The sequence below is a fragment of the Chamaea fasciata genome, unplaced genomic scaffold (genome assembly GCF_029207755.1).
Source record: "Chamaea fasciata isolate MVZ Bird 193981 ecotype frontalis unplaced genomic scaffold, bChaFas1.0.hap1 SCAF_5, whole genome shotgun sequence".
Taxonomy (NCBI): domain Eukaryota; kingdom Metazoa; phylum Chordata; class Aves; order Passeriformes; family Sylviidae; genus Chamaea; species Chamaea fasciata.
The window spans coordinates 60,214,788-60,235,578 of NW_027094090.1; the positions used below are offsets into that span (position 1 = coordinate 60,214,788).

A 20,791-nucleotide genomic window follows, 5' to 3' on the forward strand; every position below is an offset into this window, starting at 1 on the left:
CCACTCTCTCTTACCTCACTGGGACTCTCTCTGTATTGTCTATATCCCCAGAGAACCAAATGGTCTTCTCCCAAATCATAGCCCAATCTGAGTGTTGTCTGCTCTGCAGAGACACAATTCTGGGAGTGCCAGAGAGACCTCAGCCAGAGTCAGAATTCATTGCCTACTGCTGAGCTTTTCCAACCCACAGGATCTGAACCTGTTCTACCCTACCCCTCCAAGACAGGAGTGCTGCCTTCAGGCTACATTCCTACATTGGAACATTTTTCTGTCATGACTTTATCTCCAGTGAAACAGGCTCTCAAAAAGACCAGGGTCACATCTTTCTCATGGGTGGCAGGCTCCCACAAGAAAGGGGAGCTCCAGGGGGATTTAGCTCTGCTCCTGACAGGGCAGGCACATCTTCCCTTCACTTACACTTGACATCAAAAAACTGTATGAGCACCCACATCTTCATACCCCAAGTTACAGCGTGCCCTGACCCCCTGTGAAGGTCATCCTGTAGGTCCAGAGATAAGACCACCCTTCTGGCCTCCCTTTGCAGATCGAGCCATTTTTTATGTGCCCCTTAGCTCATCCTGGCTCGGTCACACCCCTAAGTGTTACTGTGCTCTTACCTCTCTCCTGGAGGTAAATTTTTGTTCTCTAGGGATCATGACAGCACCATATTTTCCCTTGGGCCAAGACAGAGCACTGGGAAAGTCTTGATTTCCTTATCTATTTCCATGCTGACAGACAAACCCAAGGTGCATTTCGCAGCACCTTGCCCAGGAGAGAGGTCTCGCATCCTGAGGAACATTGGCTCCTGCAGCCCTCAGGTGCAGCCTGGGTGTGGGATAGGGGGTTGTGTTTGCTAAAGGTGCTGATGGTTTACTAGAAAGCCCTGTAGCAGGGCACAGCAACAGGCTGGGTGGTGAGAAGTGGAATGGGGGGTGAGAGGCAGCTGTGGGGAGAGACGCGTGGACAGCATGTGAGCAGGAAGCTGATTGGGTGGTGAGACACATGGACAGCATGTGAGCAGGAAGCTGATTGGGTGGTGAGACACATGGACAGCATGTGAGCAGGAAGCTGATTGGGTGGTGAGACACATGGACAGCATGTGAGCAGGAAGCTGATTGGGTGGTGAGGCACATACACAGCATGTGAGCAGAAACATGATTGGGTGGTGAGACACACAGATAGCATGTGAGCAGGAAGCTGATTGGGTGGTGAGACATGTGGTACAGCAGCCCTGCAGCTGAGCAGCCAATGGGTGCCCTTCTGTTAAGTTTCGGTTATGTCTGGTGGAAATTAAAGGTATATAAGGGAGGTGTTTTCGACAATAAAGCAAATTCCTTCGCATGCCAGGGGGGGGTCTGTGTGTCTTTGTTCCCCATTGCTACACCTGGGAGGAGGGGTGTCCCAGCCATGCTCAGCCTGGGCCCAGGGGCCATGGAGCAGGTCACTTTTTGTCACACAGAGCCCATCCCTGATGCAGAACCCTTGTGTCCCAGGTGACTCCTGGAGGGCAAGGGGGCACCGCAGATGTGGTTGAATGGCAGCTGCAACTGAATTAGTAGGGTGGAGAGATGGCCTTTAAGAGGAAAAAAAGCTCTTCCCACTCCCATGTTCCCCCAGCAGTGGTGGCAAGGCTGGGCACAGGAGAAGAAGGCCATGTCTGATCACCACAAACAACCTGCCCTTTTTGTTATCTGGTACCATTGCAGGTATGAGCAGGTACCTCTGTATGAGCGGAGCATCACTCATTTGAGATGGATGCAGCATGAGTATTTTTAGTTTATTTAGGTTTATTTAGATGGTTGTATCTGAACATCAAAATGTCTTCTCTGACAGCTGCCAGCATGGTTTGAAGCAGCAGAGGGAGGTTTAAAGGTAATGCATTCATTCCGGTGGACTGCTCCTGTGCTTAAATCCCTTCTTCAACAATTTCTGCATTCTTTGGGGAATAAAATGTCTCTTCTCTGAGACTGCTGTCAGATGTAGGCATCTTAAGACACCCAGAGAAGTCCACCAGTGCCAACAAGCCCTCCCTTCACCACAGTCACTGACCTGGGCCAAGGTCACTGCAAAGCAAAGGGCCTCACCTAAACCTTCTTTAATCACCTGAAACCACGCTGGAGATGAGGACACCAAGAAATGTGATCACAATGGGATAGAAGAGAGGAAGGTAACTTAAAAGATTAGTTTGGGATAGGTTAGTCAGAGTAGCACTCAAAGACTTACGGAGTATGCAAATGTAGAGCAAGCTGGGCTTTGCTGTGCATTTCTAAGTAATGGCCCACATTAGGAAATGTTTATATCAGTCTCATAATTTTGGCTGGATGAGTGACAGTCAACCAGTGCAAAAGAGCCTTTTTCTGTGCTGGGGAACACCTCAGATGGGCATTCTCTCCTAGCTGGGTATTTATTCTGGTTGACTTGTGTGATTACCATACAAGGAGGGTTTACACTGGTCAGATAATGCAAAAAGCATTTTCCTACACAGCTGGAACTTTCCTTAAGTATGGAAATAGGAAGTCACCCATTAAGGAGTACTATTTAAAATGTGATTTATTTGTAGTATTTCAAGTACTAATGGACAAGATTATTTGTTCCACAAGAAAATCTACTTTCCATACATTTCCTCTGCTTTTAAAATGCTGAACATTTAATTTTTTCTCATCTGTCTTGCTGAGCAGCCATGCTATGCTGCTTTTGCTGGAGCTATTGCTCATTTAAACCTGCATTAAGGGACAGAGAATCAGACATGGCATGAATATTCTCTAACTATTCCACTTGCACATAAAAGAAAATCATGAATCCTGGGCTCTCAATATCACTATAGAAGTACTGCTGCTGTCATTCATAGCAACAGCCAGAAGCACAGGAGCTTGGAAAGCTGTCTGAGGATTAGTGTGAAAGACTTTACCCTTGGGATGAAATTGTCTCTTCGTAGTATACAGTTACCTCATGGGTCCTATTATATTAAGAGAGAAAAATATGGGCTACTTTCACACTGAAAATACATGTCAAGTGGGATTGAAAGATCTAGAGAGACATTGTGATGAGAAAAAAAAAAAGGAATAAAAAGATACTGAGATAAAAAAGATTACTTCAAAGCACCAAAATTATACCATTTTGCATAAGTATATGTCTATTGAAAAGGGTTCCAGCGGGTATCCTTAGATTAATGTTATTACCCACCATATATATAATGAAAAGGACTGTAGTTTCTATCTTCCTAAAGGATGATGCTTACATTAAAGCAGTATTGATTTTCAAACTATAAATACAAAATTAGTACTATGGTAGGTATGAGACTCATGGGCTTTCAAATCCCTCTCCACCTCTCAATCTTCTAACAGAAATGTGACCCCTGAGTCATGTTAGTGTCATGATGCAAAATTGTTTCAAGCTAGAAATACTGTTCAGCTTTGCTTTGCTCTACTCTATTCTACATCAATGTTCCAATGCTGAGTTCCCTCCTATCAGTGAGCTATGAGGCGGCATTATACAATATGGACTAGTCCAAGAGGGCATTTAGCTGATATGAGTGAAATTTATTGGATAAATAGAGAAACAGCTTCCTGAACAGCAAAACCCCTCTCTCCATGCCCAGCCATTGAGTTAAGCTGGAATCACCTTTGGTTCCATTTGCTGACTCAGTTGACACATACTACAGGAAAAATAAAAGTGTTTTCACCAAAAAAAAAGGGAGATTAATGCCCAGATGGGCAATGGAGATGCAAAAAGATGTCATTACTTAGGGCCTGCCTTTAACATAACGTTTGGGTTTGAATGCAGTTGGACTGGGACACAGCTGATCCAGGTCTTCCATGGCTTTGGTGGGGACTCTAGCCACAGACACAGTGAGTTAGGAGTGGAAGGCTCCAACGTCTTCAGCTGCATTGTAACAGGCACTTCCTCTCCATTTCCAAGGTGCTGGTATCCATCTTTTAGGTTGTGAGACCAGAAAGTTAAAAGACACCTCTCAGGGAAGGACACACACAGAAAACATGTAGCCTTCACACATAAGCCATCAACTGTGAGTAGTTGATTTCCCTGCTGAGGGAAATCTCCCTTTGTACCCTGAAAGATCTCCCTGTATACTCTGAAAGGTGTACAGTTTCATAGGAACCTTGGACAACTGGGAGGCACCGAGGGGAGAGTGACTGAGAGAAGGCAAGGTAGATCACTTAATAATTGACATCCCATCCCTGGTTCCAGACCTCACAGGTGCAGCAGATCAAAGCTCTGCACGGTGAAGATCTCCTTCTGCTAACCTTTGTCACAAAACATATACAGACTTCCCCAAGATTCCCAGGAATAAGGTAATTTTTATATGCTAGTGAGAAAAAAATGGATTAGTGTCTGAAGGCCTGAAGAGTTGAGGATCACCTATGGATGTCCGCTTCTCTGCTAATCTCTAATAATTAAGATATATAACGTAAGTATTAATGCAGTACACTAGAAGATAATAGACTGAGGCTAGATCAAGACTGGCTCTCGCACATGATGGCTTCTAGTCACTAGCAAGTTTCAGCAAATCTTCATCTGATCTTCTGAAGGGCATTGCAAAGGATCCCAATCTCGCCTGCAAAAGGAAATAATCAGAGCAGTTAATTCCAGAACTAGCCCATTTCTAACACTCCTGTATGTTTTTACCCTTTATATTCCCTCTCTTAAAGAATAAGGTGAGCAGAGAAGTGCTGAACTAGACACATTTATTAGGGTCTTACTGGAGTTAGGTCTGCAGGTCATCCCTCTGCCCTCATTAGCCATAAGAAGGATGGCTCTCACAGGATCAGAGGAGCTGGCTCTCAGCAGGCTACCCAATGTGAGGGGGAAAATGGGATCAAAGCCATGCTTCTCCTCCTCTTCCTTACTGAAAACAGCTAGAGCCACACATCAGGATCCACCTCAAGGCCATCTGGCATTTCCTAGCATCTCCACCAAAAATGTTTTTTTTCAGATTTAACAAGTTACATTCAAGTGGAAATGCTTGTTGAAGCTTGGCTGGAATTGAGAAGTAATTTTTTCATGAGAAAGAAGATGTGTGCTGCCTTATCTTGGATAGGCTTAGAGCATTACATGCAACCAGATGGAATCCGCCTTGTGGTTCCTATTTCTGGACCAAGTTTTGAGGAATTCAAGGTAAAAAATCTGCAATTCCTTACTATTGATCGTGTCAGCTAAGTTCTTCAGCTGCTTTGCATTGTCCAAGACTTCAATCCTCTGTGTGTAGGGATTATATCGAACAGAGAAAGGACGAGGGATTGTTTGAGCAAATTTCCTGAGGGAAAAAAGACAAACAAATGTACAGTTGAATTTTTTTTCATTAACTCTTCTTAGTTGTGTGCATTTGTTGATTGTGGGGATAAGAAAATCTATGGGAGGAGATAACTGAAATTCCTACTGACTGATCTAAGACCTACAATGTTCTGCAACACACTTGAAACTGCATTTGTCTTTATCACCACTGTTCTTTTCTGAACAGGACTAACTAAGGTATTGGCATGGCAACACTGCTCCTGGTATGGGCCAACTATATAGCAACTGGAATCTGCCAACCCTGTAAGCCTCATTTTCCTTTCATTACTGAAAAATGTGGGAATTTTAATCCAAGGCTGAGCTTGTGGGGAGTTAAGGTCAAGGATCTATGCCATACTGGTATGCCAAGGAGCAAGCAGAGACCTAACTTCTGGCATGGTCTAGCTCTTAAGTTACCTGGTAGCTTCCAGGTAATTTCAGAGCTAGACAATAGCTAATGGAGTGAAGCAGCATTCTCTGTTGCAAAATAGTTAATCCCATGTCAGAAGCATTAAGATTTTAGTGTCTTGGGAAAATATTAATTTGCATAACCACAAAACTGCGGAAAGAAGTGCTCTGAATGGGATGAGATGGTCAGAGCTATTGTTTCAGGCTCCTTGTGGATCCCAGCAGGATACTGGCTTATATATCTGTTTTGGATTACTGAAGTTATTGCTGAAAGAGGAAGGGAAGCACGTAGGAGTTGATTATGGAGCCCCACTACACAGACTGTGACTCAGCAGGGTAAATCCCATACTCCTAGAACAGTGGAATATGCTGGATGCCACTCCCACAAAGCTTCTTCAGTTTCAACCTTATTATTATCAGCTAAGGACATTGTCTCAAACAGTATTCAGTATGAACAGGCCACAAGGTGTGACAGTGAAAAAATATTACATTGACGATGATGAACTTAGCAGCATTGCGTCCGGTTTTTCTAAGAGGAGACACCACATTTGAAAATGGCTTTCCTAAATCTCATTTGAAGGCAAGATGCCAGTTAGAATACGAATGCCTTAAGCTGAGATTTTTTTAGGCCAGTCTCAGAATAATTTTTCAGAAAGGTATCCTGTTACCCACAGACACACATGTCCAGATGCAAGCTGCTAACACAGTCACTGGACCAACCCCCAGAACCTCTATGTTAATTTAACCACTTTTTGAATTTGGTCACTGAAGCAAATAAAAAAAGCTCCAAGATACTTTGTTGCAGCTAAGTAAGGCAGCATCTTCCTCAAGGAGCTCGCTACTCAGTTAGAGATGTATACAGAGAGGATAGAAGCTCTGTGCGTGATATTAATAGCACAGCCCAGAAGAGAAGGCCATCTTTCCCAGGTATTTCCCCAGAGAAAAGGGCACAAGGAGAAGCTGCAGACTTTTGACAAGTAAGGAAGCAGCAGTGGAGAGAGCTAGGAAGGCCTCAGAGCTGGGGGGCCTGAGGTAGCAGAATATCCCAGGATGTAGCACAATTTGTCTGTGAATGGTAGAAAGATAAGGGACAGCAGGTCTGGGACAACTTCGTATGTGGCATCTCCAAGTGAGAAATATGTTGAGCGTGAACCAAGGCAAACCCCCAGTGGCTTGACTAACATATGGTTGTGTTTTGGTGCTTTAACAGGAATAGAAATACTGCCAAGGTGAAAGCCAAGCTGAACCCCAACACAGGCTGAGCCATTCCTGCTCCAAAAATCAGACCTGAACTTGCACATAACTTCAGAGGAAAAGGAGTAGCTAGCATGAGATTTTTCTTTTTTCTTTTCTTTTTTTTACAAGAACTGTTAAGTCTAGTAATGGTAAAGTTGCTTGGTTTGCATTATTTACCCAGATTTGACCTTAAATGTTGGCATCACTGCAATTGAACAGATAATTATTTTTGTTGCATTTTCGTTAAACAGAATGAAGCTCTTAGATACACTAAGCACAGATTCTTGACTTCATGCATAAGATATATTCCTGTTACTACTCATTTTTGCCCAAGATTCTGAGAATCTAAAATATTTATTATCTTTAAGCATTGCACAAATTTTTCTAATGCCTCTCAAAACACGATTGTCAACCCAAGACCCGTTATGGCAGAAATCCACTGTATTTGCAGCAGACAAGAATGGGTTCTTCTCTGGAATGGCTGGAATACCTTAGCTTATCTTTTGCATCTTTAAAACTTTCAGCGACATAGTAGACAGGCTGGAACTCAGTAACAGGGTACTTCTGCACAGAGGTCTTCTCCAGGACAAGAGGCTGAATCTCAGGCTTACTTGACAAACAATACTATGAACAAAAAGGTAAGAAATTTATTTCAGTGCAAGAGTGTTTGAATGAGCTGTGAAAGAAGTAAAGAGCAACCCCATTTCAGACAGGGAGGAGTTGCTCCTGTGGTACACAGTGATAATGTCACTTACTGGGAAAGGAGGAGGTGAGAGTTCCCTGTGTATCCATACATCTACACATTTATCAGAGCTCTGCAATGAAGTACTACATTTCATGCTACTTCTGTGCACAAAGTATGAAGCAAAAGCAAAGATCCGAAGATATTCAGAATAAAAAATTGAATAATTATAAACATATTTGAAATATTTTCTAGAACACACCTGCAGCTCCCCAAATGAAGACAGCAGTCCTGCACCATATGCCTTGAGAGAATCTCCTTCCTTACATAGTCCAAACTCAACTGTAAACCAATAAACCTGGAAATAAAATGAGACAGAAACATATGATTTCTTGATAAAAAAGTAATACGTGTACACCATTTATTTGAATACATTTGGAGTTTTCATTTCTACATAAAATATTTTTATGTGTCAAATTCAAGGGTATTAATGCAATAAATGTCTCTTCAGACTGAAATTCTTCTCCTAGGAGAAGCACAGCACAAGATTCTGTGTGCCTGAGAATCAGTTCAGTTCCATGACAAACAAAGTTGTGTTTTACTGTGCTTATCTTTGTCAGCAGGGGCAATGAAATTATAGCAATAAAGCTTTACTTTGTCTGGCCAACCCAGTGGAAGTTTGAACCTTAGTTTTGAAAAGTTTGAGTCTTGCTTCACACATCTGACTGCAGCAGGGGCGTGAACAGGCTGTTGGTGCAGTAGGGAAGGAAGATGGTGTGTGTGGCCTTTCTCCTGGGTCTGCCCTTTTGAAGGGATACCTGCCCTGGCTCAGAAAAAAACCTACCCTATCTATCAGAAGTGTCAAAGCTGGTGGAATTCTTTTCCCAGGTGGCCTCCATTTGGCAGTGGGGACCCTAATCTCAGAGGAATATCCCCAGTTTTATTCAAAGTTTGCAGCTCTGGGTCTCAGTAGTCTCAGAGTAGCATCCAGGTAATCTGTGTTGACTACAGAGGATATTGTCTTCCTGACAAAGTGGAAGAGATGCTTGAAGGTAAAACAGCTACAGAAGCTGCCTCTTGGAATTTCCTGTGGGGATGTAGTAACATATAATCTTTTCTTGCCCAATATGTTTTTGCTAGAGGAAATCTAGTTTGGGCTTCTGTGTTTAATCACAACTGTCACTTTGAATAAGGGGTGCCAAAGCTATTTTCCTTTAGTGCAACTGTTTCAGGGTGGGGTTTTCCAATCATGGTCTTCACTCTGATCCCATTCAGCTCTATGGGAGTTCTATCAGTGACTTCAGTGGCAGCAGAATTAAGACAACGCAGGGCGCTTTGGAAAATTGAGCCCTCATCTATTAAATTACCGTAGCCAGTTTCTCGATGAAATCATCTGGAGCTCCCAGAGATGCCAGTCCAATTTCCTGTAACAATAAACCATTATTCTTCAAGTTGTTTATTGCAAACATTCTTCGTGCCCCATCTTATGTAATTGCTCACATTTTAAATGTTACCATTGCTTACTACCACACACAAATGTTTACAGGACATGTTCCTATCATGCAAGATCAATTTTAAACAAGAAATCTCTCCAAAAATGAACAAAGGGTCTTCTCCAAATGTCATTTACAAGGCATGATCCTTTGTGCCTGGTACAAAGCCCATTGAGGTCAAATAAAATTTTCCTCTTGCTTTGACAGGCTTTTGATCAAGTCTACAATGAACATCTGAGAGAATGATAGGGATAAAAGGAGGCAAATCAATCACACCTACACACCTTATATATTTCTTTTTGTTTTGATGGGCCCTGATTAAAGGAGTTTTCCTGGAGCCTTGAATGAGCTATTTTTTTCTGAATGACAGGGCATGATTTGAAAGAGCTTATTCATACCTTGGGAGCTAATGGGGATTTTTCCAGGAGACATGCAATAGTTGGATTCAAAAGACAGACACAAGAGACTACATATAATCAGGTTCCTTTCTTGATTTGCTCTAGTGAGGACTGCATAGTGCAAAAATCAGCGGGCTCCCCCCCACACAGCAAAGGCATTGGAGCATCTTATCACCATGTCACATCCTAGTAAGTCAAGGTACAGTAGGGCTCATCTGGAAGGAAACACCAGTTCTAGGAAAGGGCAAAGCCTGAAGGCAATAATAAGAACTTACTAACTAGATCAAACTGTCTTTTGAGATTTTATATCAAGCCTACATTCTCTCCCTCCCTTCTGTCCTTCCTTCCTCTCTCCCCTTCTCTCTGTCTCTCTCTCTCTCTGACAGTCTTTCTGTCTTTGGCCTTTCTCTGTGTATTTCCATGTTTTCTGGTAGGATGCAGCCAAAAGTTTACTGCTTCTCCAGGGCTTGGCTTCTTTTCCAGAGCCATTAACACTACCAAAAAGAAATCTCCTCTCCAGTCTTCTCCCATGCTTACAGCTGAGACAGTGCCTCACTTTACTCGGCCTCCAATGTCACTTCAGCAGAAAACAAAATCTCCACTTTCCCTAACATTTGAATATCATGGTGAAGTAATAATCCATCTGACTCATGAGCTCTACGACTTCACTCAGAAGGATCAACATCTGCAGGAAGGTTTTAAGATGATGGCTTCACAGGGCCTGTCAAAAAGCAACTCACACAAGATCATGTTTGGAGTTGGACTTTATGATTTCACCTACGTGAACTTCATCCAGGATTTCAAGCAATAAATAAACCATCTCAGCCACTCTTACACAGTATGCTTAAAGGTGAATCTGCACCACCCTTCACAGCTCTTGGATCATCCTCTGAATTACTGTGTGCTTAATTATACAAATAATATAACCACCAAGTAACTTACCTGGGAGAACTGAGCAAAACTGGGATCAGCAAAAAGAGGCACATGTCCTAGCAGCTCATGACAAATATCACTGCAGGAAAACATGACATCTGAATAACTGTGATTCAGGAAAAGTCCAGCAATGCTGGAAGAATGCCCTAGAGCCAGCAAACATTCAAGAGCACAGTGCATTTGCACCTACCAGCAGATATCATTCACAGGAAAACATTTTGCTCTGAAATTATTCTTGTGATGGAAATGCTTGCAAGCCCCAAGGTTTTCTGTGCTTTTGCATCGTACATCCCTCAGCAGCAGGGACTGTTAGGTTTTTCAAATACAGAGAAGTGATTTGGTGAGATGGAAAGGGGAAGGGGATAAGATGTCCAAAAATGGCAAAGTCTGTGGAAGACATTTCAGGCTGGTATGATGGCAGTGGGGTAAACAAAAGCAGGAAGCAAAATCAGAAGACTCAAAAATAGAAAAAAGAAAGGGAAAACAGTTTGTGGAAAGTAGGAAGCAAAAAAACCAAGGAAGAATTGCAACAATATGAAGCAGAATAAGAAATCTGTTCCTTAAATGGCAAGTGGAAAAGGACAATGGACAGGGACAGAGAGAAACACTCCAAAATGAAAATGAGATGGGTTCAATGGTCTCGGCTTCTCCTATCTTACTGCCAGAAGCTTGCTTGCAGCACATTGAGTCCTTGCTGCACTACTTGGGTGCTAATAGCTTAGCTAAATGCCTTTGTACACTGCTCTCTTGCATCCCAGCCACCACACAAGCAGGCCTTCATTAGCAAAACTATCTCATCTGCCCCAGGAGGACTTGCAGAAGTGGATGCAGATTGTTAAATGGACTAGAAAAAACGCTCCATAAACATTTTCAGAAGAGAGCGGTCCCTTGACTGCTCTCCCTTAGCTCTGTTCCCAGGAGTGCTGTAGAGTCCCACACAGTTATTCCCAGTTGGACTGACCCTGCTGGTGGTGTGCTGCAGCCTTACACCCTTTGTGTGCCAGAATACTCACGGCTCTGGGGTGTACATGGGCTTGGAGGCGTGGCGGATGTACTGCGTAGAGTGGAACACTCGGAACGCCAGCCCAGCCAGGAAATCCCGGGAGGAGAGCAAGCCTGCAACAGGACGCAGCCGAAACCCAGTGCAGCCTGAAGGGACAGAAAGACAGCACCTTGAAAACAGCTGATATGCTTGATTTATCCTTATCCAGACTCCTCACAGTGGGAAAAGTTTGTTGACGGTCTTATGTTAAATAGAGTTTAATTGCAAGCTATTTTCTGCCCAGGTATACCAGCAGCACAGTATCTGAGCATCTGTCCCATTGTACCCTCGGAAGCATTAGAGAAGGACCCAGGACACAGTCTAATTGATGTGCCCAAACATCATAGGGAGCCTTTGATAAATCAGGGATTGTTTTTCCTTTTCTGGAAGCACCACCCCCACTGATAGCTGAGGCCTTTCATTTAATTTGGTTCTTTTAGGTGCTTCTAACTTACTCTGCAAGAAATTTGAAATATCTTCAAGCTGGGGAATATTGTCCTCCCTGTAGCCACAGTACTTCTCCAGCAGTGGGAACACGTGGTTGTGTTCATAGCAAGCATGAGTTGGATACAGAGTCTTCAGCTCCCTGAAGACAGTGCCCCAAGTTTTCTTTTCTTCTTCTGTATAGGTGACACGAGGAATAGGTTGGCCACTAGAAAGAAAGTGGATACCCTCAACATCAGCCACAGAAAATATCCTATGCCACCAACATCATGCTCTTTGTCCTCTCCCACTTGCTATTCTCAAAACAGTTTTCTTATTCTGTTTCATGTTGAGCTTTACTAGACCTGACCAGGAGATGCTGGTGCAGGAGGGGAGGTGCTTTTGGGCTGACAGGCAGGTGCAAAAGGAGCCTCACTTGTGCCTAGGCACTGGCTGGAAAGGACTCTACTGACCTTGGCTGAGATAATGGCCTTTAGACAGCTCCTTGCATTATTGTGTTAAAAGTAAATCAGTGTTTATTTGTCTTTTAAAGGTGTTCTTCTAAAAATACTCACTGGCTGTTGGTTTCAATTTATTTTTCCTTCTAGATATGAAAGAAATCATATCTTTTTTTGGTTTTTTGTTTTACTTCATGCTCTAGTGAGCATTATATTAATTGTTTTTGTAAAAAACCATGAAACCATCAGCTCCATAAAACTCTGTTGCAGTGGCAAGAAATTCTGATCTGTGTTCTGGGCCGCAACAGATGCAGATTTCAGCCAGTTTGACTTCTTATAACTGTAAGGAGTAATTATGATTTAAATCCCACCCTCAGGCCTTCACGTGCTTAGCTCATGTTGAAATTAACAGGAGTTATACTTCACAAGCAATGCAGTTTGGCCTCCTGTGAATAACCAATTCCTTAGCAATAATGTTAAGGCCATAAGTGAATCCAGCAGCTTTGAAAAATCAAAGGGGTTTAAGTAACTTAATAGGGTTAACAACACTGTTGGAATAATGCTGAAGCTTTCCAAGCCCCAGAGACCCATTGTTAAACTCTTGATGACACCCCACCATCTCCCACTCCCTCACTTTTCCTTGAGCCTCAGGGCAGCTCCTCTGGGGAACCATCACTTTCTGTCTCTCCGTATCAGCTCTCCTTGATCTGTGGAGCTTTAAACATCATGTTGAATTATGAGGATTGCTGGGGGATTTTTGTTCCTATAGCACTCCTAAATAATCCTCAATCATCTTCCAGGGCTACGGGGGGCAGCTATTTAAAAACCTTTCAAATTTCAATTAAAAAAAAATTTCTAGGGATCAATGGGCCAGAAGCAAAGTAAGGCAAAGGGAACAGGCAAGCTAAAAGTAAAGAAAAGAGAAATCAGGGAAACTGAGCATTCAACAAAAGCAGTTGGTAAATCTATCATGAAAGGAGGCAAAAAGGCAAAGGCAAAGTAGAGGCAATCAGCACAAAGAAAGAGGAAAGAACAGATGTAAAAGAAGGGATACAGAAAAGGATTAAACTAATGTTAGGAAGAATACAAAGCAAGCAACCACTGACCCATCTTATTGTTGCAGCTGTGTAGCACCTTCCCAACTTAAGAACCCTTGCCTTTTTAGTAAAGCCTGATAACTTTGGTTGTGCCTCTCCTCCTGCCCACTTCTCTGTATCTTCTGTGGGATATCTAAGAATAGACATTTGATCTGTTCAAATCTGGACACAAAATCTTATCCAAAGTTTCTAGCTATAAACTGGGTTTCTGACTTTTTTCACCTGACATTTTGTAGTTTCCATCAAACAGTCCAATTTCATCTCTCATTTTGTGATTACATTATTAGCTCTTTGGCTCAGGGGCTATCTTTTGATCCTGTGCAAAGTGTAGACCAACATTTACAATATACACTAATTTTTTTCTTTGCAAACACAGTTTTTACCTGTCTCAGCAAGAATCAGGCCCAGTAGTACTGATCTATACATGTGAGTGTCTCTGGGAACAGAATTTTTTCTCCTCCAGGTCTATCATTGAAAATAATCAAATAAGCCTGTTCTGACTGAATTTATCATCTCTATTAATTTATTTTTCTTGGGAAATGGAAGCCTAAATTGCTGATTGCAGCTGGATTAGACACGATAAAAGTAGGGTAATAGACACTGGATTAGCATCAGACCATAAGTTATTCATTATTTTAATAGTGTATGCAGATCCTGCTTTAATGTTAATGATAGGCACTCCTCCCCCAGCCCTGATTTAATGGCGAATACCAGATTTATTCAATGCTCAGGTCTTTGTAGTAGCAACAGTCTGCTGCTCAATTAGACAACAAAGCTGGGGAAGAGGGGTGTTGTGGGGAGAGAAGGGAGATGATGTCCCTTCTGAACATGTGCCTGGAACAATTTACTTTTGTTTTGCTGCAATTTGAGGATAAATGCGTGAACAGGAGGATTTAAACACATGGCAGAGAAAAGCCAACAGCAGGAGGATGCTTGTGGAAAAGCAGGGATAGCCAGCAGGTTGAGCACCCTAGGAAAGGGCAAGAGATGAGGGCTTGCTTTCTGCCCCTGCAGTGGGTACTCACTGTCTGTAGTTGTAGGCAATATCAGCAAACTCCTTCCTCCGGGCCCGGTACACAGGATCCTTGAACCCCTGAAGAGAAACAGCAACGGGCAGCCCATGCATAAGTGCAAAAGGTGCAGAGCCTTCCTCCCACTGAGCACCCTCAGGCATGGCTGGTGCATCCACGTGCAGCAAGGTCGGTGGGAAAGCTGCCTCTGTTCTGCCAGGCTCCACTCACCCAGAGCACCACTCTTCCCAGACTGCAGAGCCACCAAAGCTTCCCAGCTACAGTCACTCACCACCCCCACCCCAAGCTGGTTTTTTTTTTGGTTTTTGGGTTGGTTTGTTTTGTTTTGTTTTTTGTTTTTGTTTGGTTTTTTTTCTCATTTCCACTTCCTATGAGATAGGGAAACTTGTTCCTTTACAGCAACAACAAGGTGCTCCTGGTAAGAGCAACCCAAAATTATCAGTACTTGGATAATCATGCCCTTCTGGTTTCCCTTGAAGCTTATTGCTGTTGCTGGCACACAGCTGGGCTGCTCTAGAGGAGCAGAATCAAAACACATTAGAAACACATTCATCAACCCAATCAGACCTTTTAGGCAGATTTTCAGCATGAACCACACTTAAAAGTGTGGCTCATTTTCAAACTGCTAGAGGATCAGTAGCCATTTAGCAGGCCAAAAAAACCCTGCTTGTAGTACAAATTCAACCATTTGAAGGCAATTAATGACTACAAAGAATGTCTAATAGACCTTGTGGCTGAGAGCTTGACCTTTGCAGCTAATTAGCAATAAAACCAAGGATAAGAAATAAAACCTCTAAATCTTCATCTTGGATCACCATTCTCCTACCCCAGTGTGCCTACTGTTTAGACTAAAAGATCCTCAGGACCAGGAGTGCCTTCACCACCTGGAGTGCAGAAACATCCTCCTCTCAAGCTAGGATCCCCTTCTGCAGGGCAAGTAGGAACAGCTCCCTGGGTGCTGCGGCAGTCCATAAATACATCTCTTAGTGGTGAACAGCACAACTGGACTGAGGGGCCACAAAACACAGCCAAATACAGGAGGCAGCTGAAGTGGAGTGTAAATTCAAGAGTGTGAATCAAAAAGAGGTAGCCAATGGCCCAAAAAATGCACTGTCCAAGGTTAACCTGTCATGGAGGTCATTGTGAATAAATCCCGTGCATCACTTAACTACTAAAAACATAGGCTCTTTTAATTTCTCTTTCTCGGCACTCTATGGACTGTCCCACCTATTTATCCCAGCAGCTGGCTTTCTTTTCTGAGAAACAAGGGCTCACTAATTCTAGGAACTGGAGGAGAGACGCTTCCTTCCTTTTTATGTATTTTTCTTTCCTTTTTTTTTTTTGATTCTTTTTTCAAATACAGTCTTGGTCTATTCCTGCATGACACACAAGGGGGCCATTGGCTCAGTGTACCTCCTTTCATTCTGCCTTTCATATGACCACAGTGAACATCATGAATCATTGCACATGGTACATAACACGTCTTGAATTAAGCAATAGGTAGTGAATGACTAATCACCCCATCTCAATTAAACTAATAGCAGCAATTTTTGGTGCACTGCATGTAATTTATTTATAATCACCCTATCTCAATTAAACTAATAGCAGCAATTTCTGATGCACTGCATGGAACTCAGTGTGTTTTGACAAATGAAAGTAAGTTGTTGTTTACTTGGAGAGGGAATAGAGGCAGAAAATATTCTTGTATCTGAACAAAACTGAAAAACCACTAAACAATATTTTTATCAGCTAAGTCAATGAACAAAACTTTCTGATGCTACCATTTAAACCACAAACTTTTTGAACCAAGAACCTTTTCTTTCGTTGTGTCTCACCATAAAAGTACCATATCAGATTTAGCATCCACATAACAATACACTGAGCTAAATCATGTCTGTGTAATCAATGACGAAAAAAAGCCTTTCTTTCTCTGGACTACGACATGTTGCTTCTTTTTCTTGTCAGTGATACACAAAGTGAGCCTGAAATCACTACATCAGAGCCTCCTCGGAAGACTAGATGTGTCCTTGTGGTGGCCCTGTGCTCCAAAAACCACTACAACTTTTAAGATCTCCTGGCATTTGCTCAATTACAGCAACCTTTGGTTTGATTTACTCCATGACCAGGGACTGGGCTGATTATAACCCTAGAAATGTAGTAGCCTTCTTGTCCTGTACCATGTGAGATTTAGTCTACTAGATCTGTACTGAAGGAGAGCAAATTTAAGTGAGAGAAACATCGGTGCCAATAACTAGAAAAAATTCTAAAAATAATTCTTACAGGATGATCGGCATCCAATTCTGCTCCATAGCTTAGGATCTGATTGGCAAACCTGTCCAGCTCCTGGATACTTCTTGGGAACCATGGCACTGCAAAACAGAAAAGAAATAGAGACTGGTATCCTTCTTTGTTACTTGATTTTGGGCCTTCTTCTGACATTTTCATCTTTTCATCATATATAAAAAGAAACATAGGCAAGAGGCTAAATTCTTTCAATCCTTTTCCTTGTAGCAGGAAACTAGAACAAACCCAGTAAGTTGTCTTGAATTTGTGATTGTTTTACATTGTTGGAAAAATACAGAGAATCAAGAGCATCTGAACCTTGGTGCAGAGCTGGCTTGTAATGTTTATGATTTTCTGTTTATTACTTCTGGTCTCTTGGTTTATCAAAATGCAGAAAATTTTCACAATGAGACAGAATCATCCCTTTCAAAGGAATAACAAGAAACCCCACAACAAAGATAAAGAATTTTTGGACCTTTCTAAGGTCACTCTTTCTTAGACCTACTTGGTGGCTCCACTTGAGGTAGGATTCTGAAACAAAACAATAAAAGGCATCCTAATACCTCACACTAGCAATGTATCACTGCAGTCATTACACAATAATGCATTAACTTGATTAACTTTCTTGGTTGGGTTCTCCATTGCCTTGTAACTCATATTCTATACACGCTGTCTCAGGCACAGCCAGCACGTGAGAAAGGACTGTGTTGACCACACAGTGCAATGCCCATGTGACCCTCTCATTGCAGAAGGACATGAGGTGAAGGACAAGGAAGAATCACATGGATTTCCAGATGTGATGCGTTGAGATAAAAACACCAGTAAGTCAAGCGTCTTCATGGCAATTCAGTACAAGGACTGAAGAGGGGCAGCCTCTATCAGTAAAAAGTTTTCAATTCATTGAGAGACTTTCTTGTACAAACGGGTGTTGCTTGCTCAGCCAGTGCTTGGAAAACGGCTGATTTCCCTCTGTGGCTCTCTGCTCAGCTGGGAGCGCTGCTGCTCGGCCATACCTCCCCATCTTATTTTGGGGGTTGTGCCAAATCAACCTGATCCTCGGCCAGCAGCTGCTGAATGAATTCCCTGCAGCTCCTTGGTGACGGGGCTCATCCCGGACCTCATGGACCACCTACAGGATAAGAGGATCTCCGTCTCCAGGACTGTTCAGCCGTGTTTTGTGCCGATCCTCACAGCACGGAGGGCGCTAGTGGCACTGGGTTTCTGCGAGGCACCTGCGCCGAGGCGCTGGAGCAGCAACAGCAGCTTTACAGGACTCGCTTTGGGGGGCCCCAGGCAGAGAGAGAGCCCACTCCCCTGCCTGCTGTCCCATCGCCAGCCGGGCTCCGTGGTGGGCGCCTTCACATCTGTCTCCAGCAGGCAGGTGGCGGCTGCTGGCCAGGAAAATCCCGGGATGCCGGGACCCGCCGCGGCGCTCAGCGGTACCCCCGGCGGTGCCTCCCCTTCTCCCGCCCGGCAGAAGTGGGATTTGGTCCGCCCCTCTCCAGGATGCGCACGCTTCTCTTGGCCCTAAAAACCGGACCTGAGCAAGTCACTAGATGGCAGCAGCAGACGCAGGAAGGTCCCAAATGGGTTTCTTTGCTGCTGGATGCACCGCTGGTTCTATTAGCTGCTCCAGAAACTCTCTCGCCCCCCGCTGATAGAAAGTTTCCTGCACCTCCAACCCCTTCACTTAAACTAATCACTAGGGGGAGTAGAAAAAGGTGTGTTGAATTCACAGAGAGGGGTCACTGCTTACACCGTGTCCTGCCCGTTTTCTGTCTGGGTTTATCTCCTGGCTGTATCACTGAGCTTTGTGTGATGGTGAGTAATTGCTTCACTGTTTTGTGCTTCAGACTGCCCACTACCAGCCTGGGGTGAGGCACATTGGTGAATGGTTTTATGCTAGGCACCGGGGGAAAAAAGCTGCCTGGCAGCCCCACAGCAAAGGATTTGTCAGTGTTAGCGAGAAAACCACTCTTCTCAGGGATGCACCATGACCTGAAGGGTCCAGGCTGTATAGAAAAATTGGTGGGGGCTGAAGTCTGCACTGGATTTTGGCAGCGATGTCTGTAGGGCTTTGCTGGCCTGAATAAGAACGGTCTCTCTGGGCAGGGTTTGAACCATTGCTGAGTTATTTTCCATACTGACTTACTTTCATTAAATGTTTTATTCTCAAGATTACTTTAGTACTTGGTGCAGACCTCATTATAAACTCAAAGCAAACTGATTCCAGGCTGATGTGGTGTCAGTCCTGGGTGTGGAGATGGGTGGCTTGCTTTTTCCCTAAACAGGAGAAGAAACTTATCCTCCTGGCATGAAGTCCTGGTCCTGCCTACCCAAACACCAGCAGTAGCTAAACGAGAGCAGCTCTGAGCTTGCAGAGTTAGGTGAAAGTGGCAAGCTGTGAAAGGGAAATCCCAAGGAGACTTAGTGTTTGCACCAGCATAAATCATTAAGTTGGGTCCTGGAAAGTGCTGAGCTTTCTCAGCTCTCATAGAAACAATCAAAGACTCTGAGGACAATTCTGGGGCAAACACCACGTTAAGTCCATAGAGCCCTCACATCGAGGGCCAGGGTGAAAAAAGGCTACTGGTGGGTCTTCTGCCTAGATGTGGTGTGCCAGGATGCTGTCCCCAGCCCTCCCAGAAACTATTCACAAGATCAAATCAAATTACCCCTGCTGAATCTATCCCATATTTTGTTTGCCACATCCTCCTCCAGCCCGTTTGCCAGACTCGCTGTCTGTCTGCACAGCCATTAATGAATTGCCGGGACAAGCTCTTGCAACACTGGGCCTCTGTGAAGGTCTGAGGAGCAAACGTGGGCTGATCAGTAATAAATATTGATTTGTCTCTAAGTGAAACAGCAGCATTTATGGGATGGTGCTGGACACCCAAGTGGTGACCAAATTACCGTGGGGTCAAATGCTGAGCAGAATGCTAATAAGCCATTTATATGAGAGGCAGCAAAGCAGGGCCAGTGAGGACTTCTGCAGAATCCTCCACTTGGACCATTTGGAGGAGGGTCAAAGACAGGTCTATGCAATTTATAGCAGTTCAAGGCCCAGGTTTAGCCCTTTCTTAAACAGTCTCAAATGCTCTGGCCAGCCTCAGGGTCTAGCAAACAAGGCCCTTACAGATCCCCAGCTCCCAGCTTGTTTCAGAAATGCAATAAATTGTCTGCATTTCCCTAATGCTGCAACAGAATAATATTTAATTACTTTTATTCATGGGCTCCAAGTGGACTGCAGATACCCATCTTGTTTCCAAAAAGAGACACTAAGAGATGCACTGTGATTTTACAACAAATCTTTCCATCTACACAAAGAGTTTTTGGTCCAGCAACTGCCAGCCCTTCTCATCTGAAATTCTAAAGCTACATTTGGATTTAAAGCATTTTGCAGGCCTGCTGTCACTTAAAATTACACTGTTGATCCAAACCTGATATTTATAACTATTTGAATGTGTCAATTAGTTTTTGCATCTAGTTAAGACAAGATACTAAAAGCAGCTAAAGTGACCCCCCCCCAAAAAAGAGAAAGAAAAAAGAAAAAGCCATTTCTTCATCCCTTGTCCAATAAAGCACATACACACAGTGTTTAACACTGAGCTATACAGAAGAGACAGAATAAAGAAGTTTCCTCTAAGTGCCCACAAAGCACTGTCCCAAGAATGGGACTGTGTGCTTCCCACCGGAAACAGAAAAATAAGGTTTTTCTTTCTCTAATCATGGGCAGGAGCAAAATCCTTAGCAGGGAAGAAATGAGAGCATCTTAGGCAGCAGTAAAGAAATCAGTCCCACAGGATTCCAGACTGGCTCTGGAAGAAAACCTTCCCAGCCTTTACCTGCCCACTGAGACAAGTGTGGCAACATCCCCATAAACCATCTGTCTGAGATTTTGCTCCCTGGAGGCATAGTGCTCTTGTTCTGTGTTTTGGGAATAAGATTTCACACAAGCACATCTGTGGACTGTGACCAGACTTGCCAGGAGGATACATTTGAAAGACAAGCTGGCCTG

The 20,791-nt window shown here is 43.5% G+C and overlaps 1 protein-coding gene across 1 annotated transcript in view; it reads right to left on the reverse strand.

Moving 5' to 3' along the window:
• Positions 1–2,817: 2,817 nt before the first annotated feature.
• The window catches only part of PAH (phenylalanine hydroxylase), a 33,890-nt gene continuing 15,916 nt past the window's right edge, over positions 2,818–20,791 (reverse strand). Inside the window, exons 4-13 of the mRNA XM_066183929.1 lie at positions 16,771–16,859; positions 14,485–14,552; positions 11,937–12,133; positions 11,453–11,588; positions 10,449–10,518; positions 8,983–9,039; positions 7,878–7,973; positions 7,424–7,557; positions 5,157–5,272; positions 2,818–4,573 (exon numbers count right to left, since the gene is read on the reverse strand). Of these exons, the coding sequence (XP_066040026.1) occupies positions 4,530–4,573; positions 5,157–5,272; positions 7,424–7,557; positions 7,878–7,973; positions 8,983–9,039; positions 10,449–10,518; positions 11,453–11,588; positions 11,937–12,133; positions 14,485–14,552; positions 16,771–16,859 (1,007 nt within the window). The 3' untranslated portion in view covers positions 2,818–4,529. The remainder of the gene's footprint in view (positions 4,574–5,156; positions 5,273–7,423; positions 7,558–7,877; positions 7,974–8,982; positions 9,040–10,448; positions 10,519–11,452; positions 11,589–11,936; positions 12,134–14,484; positions 14,553–16,770; positions 16,860–20,791) is intronic.